Source organism: Sceloporus occidentalis, unplaced genomic scaffold (genome assembly GCF_023333645.1).
Source record: "Sceloporus occidentalis isolate IW3139 unplaced genomic scaffold, rSceOcc1.0.p SCAF_15, whole genome shotgun sequence".
Taxonomy (NCBI): Eukaryota; Metazoa; Chordata; class Lepidosauria; order Squamata; family Phrynosomatidae; genus Sceloporus; species Sceloporus occidentalis.
The window spans coordinates 6,481,651-6,491,990 of NW_028316995.1; the positions used below are offsets into that span (position 1 = coordinate 6,481,651).

General features: G+C 42.5%; 1 protein-coding gene across 1 annotated transcript; it reads right to left on the reverse strand.

The window, feature by feature from the left end:
• Positions 1-2,373: 2,373 nt before the first annotated feature.
• LOC149303189 (translation initiation factor IF-2, mitochondrial-like) lies at positions 2,374-8,854 on the reverse strand. Its single transcript, XM_089481364.1, has 13 exons — positions 8,669-8,854; positions 7,921-8,041; positions 6,972-7,143; positions 6,487-6,647; positions 5,863-6,039; positions 5,523-5,662; positions 5,300-5,424; positions 5,013-5,217; positions 4,059-4,311; positions 3,667-3,807; positions 3,177-3,341; positions 2,643-2,783; positions 2,374-2,543 (listed from the first exon to the last, which is right to left on the reverse strand). Exons 1-13 carry the CDS (start codon positions 8,852-8,854, stop codon positions 2,374-2,376), a joined length of 2,157 nt encoding a protein of 718 aa, XP_089337490.1.
• Between the last annotated feature and the right edge of the window lie 1,486 nt (positions 8,855-10,340).

Genomic DNA, 10,340 nt, shown 5'->3' on the forward strand with positions numbered 1-10,340 from the left:
TTTTATGGTATCTTGGCTTTTCTTCCTGCTGTCTATCTTTCTGCTTCAAAACTTTGCTGCCGTTTAGCTGAGAAGTTGGCTGCTGTCGGTCTGGCAGCCCAGCGCTGGACGGACGCTGATCCCAGGGAGTATTACGCACGGAACAAATAAGTATCTGTGAACACAGATCGCTGTCCAAGCACAACGGCTGAAATTCTAGCCGGAACACCAATACTATAAAAAAAATCCTTTCAACGTTCATCGTAAATGGATGGTATGTCAAGTGCTCTGGCTAATAAATGCCCGAGGTCAAAGCGTCAAAAGTATACATTTGGATATTAAAGGTCGCTTTCAGCTTTTTTTATGTTAGTGTGAAAATGATGGCATTCTAGTCCAATTCATTATAGATGTGTCAAGAAGGTGAAACGCTCTATATAATGTAGAGTCACGTGTCTAAGGCGTAATTGTGATTAAATTATTCTGTAGCGGCCCCATATCAACAACCCATTCCCCTTTTATAAACCCGTAACCATTTTAGATGTAAATTCTTTGATAAATACATAATGTAGTTTTTCTAAATCTGGAACATAAGTGTAATCCGATGCTTGTAATGGGTAACGTACAGAATATTAAGGGCTCTTGATAGTATAATGTCAGGTATTGTATTTTATAGACTCCCACTTAAACCAAATACAATGCTAAGCAGATAAACCAGTTTTGCGCTGAAGGGTTAATCAATGTAAAACAATACAGACATATCAAGCCCCTTCAGTTTCTATGAGAAAAGCCTATCAGCGCCTGCTTTACTGGTGCATGATAACTGCGTTCCCAGCAAAACGCAGAATAAGAAACCTTTACTTGATCAAATCATTATTTCTGGCAAGATTGGGCATTCTGCTGCTCTAGGAATGGTCTTTATAATGTTTCATTCAGCCACATAACTTACATCCAGCAGAGTAGATGGAACTGCACCTTCGATACACCAGTATTTTGCTACCGGTATGTTATGGTTGATAATTCTGCTTGAATACAGGTGACTCTATCTTTAAATAAGCACATGTCAAACTTTCCTTGATGACCAATATTAGAGCCATTTGGTTAACAAGCAAGTCTCTACGTAGAACCATATTCATGACAGGCTACTTAAGGGTTAATATATCATTAGTCCCAGGACCAGCTCATCTAGAAGGTTCCCAGGCATGGCCACGGGTGGTCTTCATCGATGTATCTTCATTCCTTTAAGAAATACATTGTGGGTTATTTGAAGTTGCTCACACTTTCTGCCCGCACCCTTCCCAAATTGACTTTCGGTTTAGTAATATTTAGTGATATTTCTTCTGCATTATTTATAAGCATTTAACTAATTACAAGCTGCCCCTTTCTAACCTCAGGAAGGGAACACTTCATCCCTCTTTCTGCTAAATTAGCTGTTTTTCACTCAGGAATCCCATTCAAACACTCTTGTTCCAGAAGGAAAAGGGAGTCAGTCCCCTGCCCTATTAAGACAAAATATAGGAACCGGGTGGAAAGAGAGCGTGAAATGATCCAAAATGTGAAACACCTGCTGTAGAAACCAAGCTCCGCGCATCACTTGCGATGTTCCAGTTAGCGTAATTGGTCTCCAATTCCAGAATTACGAGATCCTTCCAACGAATGCATTCCTAGGTTATACATTCTAACCTTACGAGTTACCACCTTGTTATACATAAGGGAATTAAATAGTTAAACTTTAAAGAGCCATTAAGTCTATATCTGATGTGACTAAGATTTATTCCTTAAAGAGAGCGCTGGCAGGAGAATCCAACCCCAGTGAGCATCTGCACCAAGAATTGCTTGGATTTCTATTTATTATTTGCTTGGATTTCTATTTATTATATTTATTATTTGTTTGGATTTCTATTTATTTGGTGCTCGGTTTTTGCTCTTTGCCTCCTCTAAATGGCAGACGTCCCTCCAGCTCAAACTGAGTTTTAAATCGTCCTACAGAGTAGTTGGTAGTAAAGCCGACATGGAAAGGTAGGGAGATGTAGGACCAGATACATGCTCCAAACATAAAGACACGACTCGACGTGGGACATACGTTCTGGGGGGCTACGTGTTCCGAGGAGACATACTGCAAACGAATTGGGAGAAAACAAAGAGCCAAAATCAAAGGCTACATATTTATTCATAAAAAATAAAAATAAATTACGCGTCTCTTTAAATAGATGGCGAAATGTAAGCTGATGCATTGGAAACAAAGTACTTTTCATTTTTCAGCAAGGTTGACGCCGTTACCGCTGGATCTGTTTGATCTATAGGCTGATCCCAATTACGACACAAACATCCACCTACACCATGAAAAGGGTCATTTAATCGAAAGCACACTGGGATTTAAGAGTTAAAAATGTCCATTTAAAATCCAGGATCCCACGATATCTTCTGATGAACTTCTTTTTCCTCAAAACAGACAATTTCATCACCGACATTCACTTCTATATCTTTATCTAGACTTAGACCACACTCCACTCCGGTCTTCACGGACTGAACATCTTCCTTGTGGTGTTTAAGTGAAGTTAAGTTACCTGTGGAAGTAAAAAGATAAGCAGGTAAACAACAAGGAGACTATTGTCCTGCACTATGACATCACAACGTAATCCACGTGATCTCGTAACATCACTTACCTTCCCAAATAACATTTTTGTTGCGGATTAATTTAAATTTCTGTTTCCTGTCCAAAGCTCCTTTCTGGACTCTGCAACCTGCCACCTGGACCTTTTTCTTTCCTGCTGTGACGTCAAAGGTGGCCAGTACCGACGCCTCACCTTATTACGGAAATAAATATATTTATTGCCAGATGATAACTGAGCAGTGGCTCCCAATGTTAACGTTAAACACTAGAGTTCTCAGCGTCTATTTACTTTAATGTACAGAGAGAATACCTGCCAGACCAAATGCATGCCACAGAATATCTGCAATTAGGCCAAAGACATTCTGCCGGTTCGTACGCAGGATCGATACCGTGACATTATATAACGGGACCAGATCATTCACAGAAATAAATAATGGAGTGGGATACGGAGTGGAGTGGGATACGGAGTGGAGTGGGATACGGAGTGGAGTGGGATACGGACTTCAACATGCGTAAAAATGTTACACTTACGGATTAGAATGTCCTAAATCTTTGGGGAACCCCCCCAAAAAACAAAAGCGTGTACCTTTTACAATTTCTTCCATTAACGGGGCTAATTTGCTACTGAGTTCTTGTTTCAAATCTTCAACCAGATGGTAAATGACCCGATGAAGTTTCACTGGGATGTCCTTCTTGGCCGCAAGTTGCTGAACGGCTTTATTTGCGCTTACATTAAAGCCGTATATGTATCCTGGGTAAAGGGTAGAAAATAAAGTTATTTTAAAGGAATTTTACTCTTTAGAGACTTCTCTGCAAAGGTTTTGCGATACAAATAGAATGTAAGATAAAGTGTACAGGAGATGTGTGAGCGACACATGCTGAGCGTTGTGCTGCATGAATGGCATGGGGGGGGGGATTACTAATTCCGATATACACAGACCTGATCAGTATACTTCCTACTATATGTAAAGTAAAAGGCTGTAGGCAGCATTTCTACCAACTGGTATACAATTACCCCCATGCAAGAAATGTTTTTCATAAAAGATGAGAGGCTTTATATCTAACTAAGCTTTTACCTTTGAAGGTTTCAGCAAGTGTAATGTCGTTCTCATTGATGTCGCCGACTCCGAAGTGAACCAAGTCGAGCTTACACTGGTGATCGGCATCGTAAGAGTCAATAATACTGAGCACAGCTTCCACCGAACCATCAACATCACCTGGGCAGAGGCAAGGAGGCTGTAAATATACCCAGCAGCGAAAGGGCTTAAATATAAAGAAACGTCCAATCCCTCTCATAGAAATGGCTTTTACTTTAAAAGAAATCCTTTGACCCATTTAGTGTTTAGGTTGATTATGAAGGTTTATAGAACGCCTGTGCATCTCGATGTAAAGAATCAGTAGAGCTTAGCAAGTATGGATTTCGTAGGCCTTAATTATAGACTGTCCTGCTAATTTAGTAAAGTGTCACCTTTGATTATTATAGGGAATGTCAGATCTTCTCTCTCGGTCTTCTCTCCAGGTCTGGTGGCCATAAGGTGCTTGTTAGCCCGATACATGGCGGACTTCCTCTGTCTCCAAGTCATGTTGCTGAATGACTCCAGGTTTTTCTTATAGGTTTCTCGGTGCTCTTTCTGTCTGGCTTCAATAACCTCCGAGTCCTCCTCGATTTTCTCCTGCTCCTCTACATACTTCCTCCATTCAACAACCTCCCGAGCCCGTTGCTTTAAAAAATAAACAGACAATAACATTGTAAAGTATCTAACTCACATATGCGCTTAATGAGCAATTGTTTAATGCTGGAATGGCAAACATTTATTATTAAAGCTATTTCGGGGGGGGGCAACAGGGGGTTCAAGTAGCTGCGTTGGAGTAGCGCAGCGAGCTGCATGGAAGGCAAGCTGAAGACAAGTTATTTGCGTGTATCTGTGGATATGTTAGTGTGAGTGAGTGTGTGTATATGAGTGCTAATGTTGAGCGTCTGGATGCGATTATATGTGTGTGAGTGTGAATGTCTGGGGGGGTGTCTGGTTGTGATAGTGTATGTGTGTGCGTGTGAATGTCTGGTTGTGTTAGTTTTTTTGGGGGGGTGTTAGCATTAGTGTCTGGTTGTGAAAGTGTTTGGGGTGTTAGCGTGCGTTTGTGTCGCCGTCTGTACCCCTCTCAAGGAAAGGCTCTGAATCTGCCCCTGTCCAAATTACTCTTGGAACAGACGCTCACTGCGGTTGGCCTTTTGTAATGCAAAGTGAAGCCAGAAAGATGAAACTGCAACCCTCCTGCCAACTCCGTGAATAATTGCATCCTTGATAATTGGCCACTATTATTTTGTATCACTAAAAAAGATAATTTATATGGTCTACTAGTTAATTGTAGCTTTTCCTGACCCCCAGGTTGCAATCATTTCATTGCCATACAAAGTATTTACCTCTGATTCGACTTCTAATATTTCATCCCCAGCAGATGGCAGATCCTTCCAGCCCACAATCTCGACCGGCATACTGGGGCCCGCATGGTTCAAGCTAGTGCCATTTTCATCAAACATCAGCCGCACCTTTGCCCACGATTTACCCGCTACCAACACAGCGCCGTTTTTGAGCGTTCCTCTCTGTACGATGGCTGTGGTCACGGGGCTACGAAGAACAATAGTTTAGAGGTTTTACTTTTGAAGCGATAACCGTTAACACGCAGGAAATATCCGTGTGAAATATTTACCCTTTTCCTTTGTCTGTACGACATTCTATAACGGTTCCTTCCACGAGACCGGTCGGGTCAGCCTTTAGCTCCAGGACTTCAGCTAAGGTCACGGTGGCTTCTGCTAAGGCTTGTAGGTTGTCTCCCTGATATACAAGAGGTTTCCCAAAATGAATTCTAGTAACATGCACTTATTTCTCCTATGTGTGATGCATTATACTTTCCACGTGTTAAGACTCTATACCTTCAGTGCAGATATATGTACAGCCTGAATATCTCCACCAAACTCCTCGCATATGATGTCATGGGACAGGAGCTCCTTCTTTACTCGGTCGGGATCCGCTTCCGGTTTGTCGCACTTATTTACGGCAAGGATGATGGAGACTAATATGAAAAAGAAACCACGACAGACGTTTCATCCACACGCCGGGAAAGGAAATAAGATTCTATGGTTGTACAGAACAGTTTGTGGCAGATCATACGGCTGTTGCTTTCCGTATAGCGAAGGGAAGATGTGCGCGATCCTTAACAATACATGCCCTTTATGATAACCAGAAAGTAAAAAATGTTTGTATCCTCACTACCTTTGGCATTTTTGGCATGTTGAATGGACTCCACCGTTTGTTTCATTACTCCGTCCTCTGCCGCGACCACCAGTATAACGATGTCCGTGACCTGCGCCCCTCTCGCTCTAATTGCAGAAAACGCAGCATGGCCGGGGGTGTCAAGAAACGTGATCTTCTCTCCCGAAGGTAAGCGAACTGCGAAAAAGAGATCGACAAAAATAAAATACTAGGGAATCGTGAAGATAACGTGATACTTACAGCACTAACAGCTCTGTAACAGATGCTATGGAATCAACATGGACTCTAAATGATACACAACAGGACTGCACTCAAACAAGTGAATAATCAGGGTTTCATTAATATCTTTTCCCGTTAGACAGATTCACACAACAAGACCCACACATGCACCAACACACTCAGGTTTATTCACTAAACAGTGAGTTGCAGGAAGCTGTTGTGACGTAAAGAATGTATACTTGCTGTATTAAATGAATACCATGCCAAATTAATGCATTGTGATGAGATTCTCTTCTTCCGTAAGTCACTGTTTAATAAATAAAACTTACCAGCACCGAATGTCTGGTTAGAAGTGAGAACAAAGAACGCCTCGAAGTAAAGGAAGTTTATGTCAGTGGATCCCACCGTTAAATGCTCCGATGTGCTGGGTGATGCCTCCGGCCTCCATGGCGGCCACTTGAGATTTCCTTAGCTGGTCAAGCAGGGTTGTTTTTCCGTGGTCCACGTGTCCCATTATAGTGACCACAGGAGGCCTGGGAACTAATAGAGCGGGATCAGCGCGGCCCCTGTAATCAGAACGCATTTGAAACGCCTGCCTTACAGATGACGTTTACACGAGATATCGGCAAATATATGAAAGGATCATTTGTTCAGAATAAAAACTGCATACATTAACTGATCTTTATAACTGCTTTGGGACCGATGAGCGATGTACTAGTTTTTTTTTCATGCCTACACTCCTGTTACAAAGAAATCATCTCCTACAGAACTCAAAACCCAGAGAGACGCCAATCTGGGGTTAACAGTAGCCTCGGTTTTTGCGACGTAGTAGAGACAGGTGCCCTGTCCAGAACAGGCTGGGGTATACGAGTTACATTTATCGGCAGTACCTCTTTACAGCATCTTTATTCTCTTTCACCTTTTCCTGCTTCACTTTTGCCCATTTAAATTTCATGCCAGATTTTTTTATCGCCTCCTTCACCCACTCTTCACCGAGGACAGAGGACTCGTCCAGAGAGTCCAAATCAAGATCCGTATGTAAGAGGGCTTCGTAGACATGATCTGGAGAGAAAAAATACACACATTATAGATACATGCCATATAGATACATGCCATACATACGCACGCGTCATATATAGGGGTCAGTCATTAAGCATCACTCCTGGCACCCAGGGTTTCATGTGCTAACACAGCTAGCCTTTCCTTTATATGGCAGCGGGTGGGTGCTCGGTGGATTGTGCATTACCCAGGTAATAGTAGCAGGCAGCTTGTGGATTTAGGGGCTCCTACGCATGGAGAGAACTTGTCACCCCCTTTCATATACAACAGAACAAGCGCAGCTTTGAGTACTAGTGTACTTCTACGCTGATCAAGGGATACAGTTGTATGTTAGAAAAAAAAGAGAGCAAACTTGATACCTTTATTAGCTAACTGAAGCATAATAGATTGCAAGCTTTTGGGTCTCTTATTCTGGTATATTATGTACCAACTATAGAAATCACAGACTCAAAAAAAGGATCAACAGCCCATTTGAAGGACTCTGTTAATTCGTCTATTTAATGCAAAAAAACTTATGTTTTCTCAATACACTATTCCTGTCAATTTAAAGTTGAATTTAGATTCCATCTAAGACGGACGGACGGAGGGAGGGAGGTCCGGAGGCTCACGTTACAGCATTGTGCACACGTAACAAAAAGTGGCAAACTAGTCCCTACCGTTCAATTAGCGCGTCTGATCTCTGAGCAACGAGTTTACGCCACCCAACAAGGCTAAAAAACTCCAATCCGGAAGAAATGAAGACGAGAGGAATAAATCCTCGTTTAACAAAACAAGACTCACCAGCATCTTTATTCATGGCTTTTGCGAGATCACCGACCGTCATGCTCTGCCATATTTCTACCTCTTGTTTTTCTTGTTTAGGTTTGATTGGGGAAAGTTTATGCTTTTTTGCATGTTTTCCCTATGAAAAAAGCACAAAAATAAGAATCACTAATGCTCCTGCGGAACACACAATAAACATGATTACCAAGGAAAGAATAATTTATTTTCCATCGAGTTTCAGTACAAAACACTAACATCAAAAACAGCTAGTTTACTTTTAACCTTAAAGTGGATCTCCCACTGATTTTTTATTACTAGTAACAGATTAAAATGACAAAAAATGTCATGTTTCCTTTTTGAAGCTGTCTTAGTCCTTGCAGAATATAATGTTTTCAGCCGGCTGCATGTTGGCCGTTTATATGTATTCTGACTGTTCCGTTACTTTAGCTCAATCTACTAGAGAAACATTAACTCCTTATCACTGCGGGAAACAATAGAATGGCTCAGTGTTAATCACCCAGCCACACACTGACAACAATGGCAGCCTCCAGGTCTCCAGATAAAAGGTTTTATGGGATAAAAAGACAAATAACCAAGATTTTGTCAACAAGAACCTCCCTTACTGTATATACCACTGTATTCTATACCCCACTGTATTCTATATGAAAAAAATACCCCTTTAAAGGCAGCGCTCAGGCCACTTACGGCAATCAAATGCCACAGAATGGCAATTAAATGGTTAAAGCCAATAAAGGATACCCGTTACCTCTTTGGTAGATGCGGCTCGGCAGAGGTCTGGGCACAGCCGGGCAGGCATGGCAGGCAGTGACGTACACGGGACGGGTCTCCATCGCGCCCTGGCTGCGTTCCCGAGGCACACGGCATGCAAGCGGCGGCAGGTGCTATGGAACTGAATCAGCCGCTCCAGCTGCAGCACCACCTTCCTGTTCATTGTCCTACTGGGGATGGAAATATAAGATTAAAGATTTATTTCAATACGCTATTAATATTCCTAAATATTACCCATTTCTGAATTATTTCAGCCCAATGAAGCGGCAGGAACTATGACATACGTGTCCAAAGACCCCCAGGCGGACACGTGTGATTGCGCCATAACCATATTTATACGATAGAATTACCGTCCTTTATACGTAGCTGCCATGAACCCGGTGCCATCGCTACGGATGGGGTGGTAAATACCTTTATTCTGCCCCAAAATCCCATCAACTTTACACAATAAGGAAGAGTTGTGGTTTTAACTCTTACTGGGCCAGCACTAGCAAGTTTCTCCAGCAAAAGCCCTGCATACTGTATTATTCAATACCTAAGGAGATCTCACTGATTTAACGTCACATTATAGCGGGTCACAGGAGTGGGACGTTCGTAACGCACAGCGAAGAGGAGGCGCTGAATCCCAACTCTTCTATTAATGAACAGATCCCGCTGCATTTGTCGCGGTTCCTCTACCGATCATCAGATTCATTACGGACTACAAACAGATCACGTAAAGTCTGATCGCCCAGCGATGGGAGGCGTGACGGCTGCCAACCCCTAACACTCACAGCTAGGAAACCTTAAACGGCTTCCGGGACCCGGCCGGTAGATAGCGGTGCTGATTGGAGAAACTCCCAACGGCAGACCGACAGCCGCACCGATCGCCGACCTATTACTGAATTTAAAGGGACGCGGCTATCATACGCATTACAGAGCACATGAAGGCAGGAGCGTCGCTTTAAAGAAGACAAACCCAGTCTGGCATCAAAAGAATTTCAGAGCCTGAAGTCGGTCTGCGTGACGGAAGATACATGATGTGTTTATTTAAACATAGTGACAATTGTCGATATACTGTTACATTGTTACTGTATACAAATCCAACAAATTAAGGGTACACTGATTGATTCATCTTTCATTTGTCACTAAATAGAATTTGACGGCGGATCAGACCCACTCAGCTCATCTATCTGGACCGTTTTTCCTGCCGTAAACACTTCCATAATAAGTGGACCCTCTCATCTCAGAGTCAGGGGCCATATGCATGTTTAAATTCCCTCACTGTATTAAACTCTACCACCTCTACCGGGACACAGTTCAACTCATCTACTAGCACACCTCTACATTACATCTAATGCCCGTACACCCTTAGATGGGGACCGTCAGCAATTATGTAAAGCAAAGGGGTGCAGGCAAATACTGAGTGGTGATTCCAACCCAAACATGACACCAGCTGACAAGCCCTAAAATCACAACCGCAATACCAGCTGCAAAGCATTTACCCTTCACTAACACCACAGTACAGCACATTCAAAATCTCTAATCTTTATAGCGAGAACAGTGTCATACGGCTTAACAACGTGTATGTCTGCAGGCTCTGCCTTAAATTGAAAATACATATTATTCCCTCAGGCAGCCATCATACCGCTAAAACACACGAACCCATT

Bases quoted from the DNA above. Each gene is read 5' to 3' on its own strand.
- LOC149303189 (XM_089481364.1), bottom strand. From the start codon at position 8,854: ATGAACAGGAAGGTGGTGCTGCAGCTGGAGCGGCTGATTCAGTTCCAT. The intron at 6,648-6,971 runs GTACTGCCGATA...TTCTGATTACAG, and splicing joins AATAAAGATGCTGTAAAGAG to GGGCCGCGCTGATCCCGCTC. The intron at 4,312-5,012 runs GTAAATACTTTG...TATTTTTTAAAG, and splicing joins TATTAGAAGTCGAATCAGAG to CAACGGGCTCGGGAGGTTGT.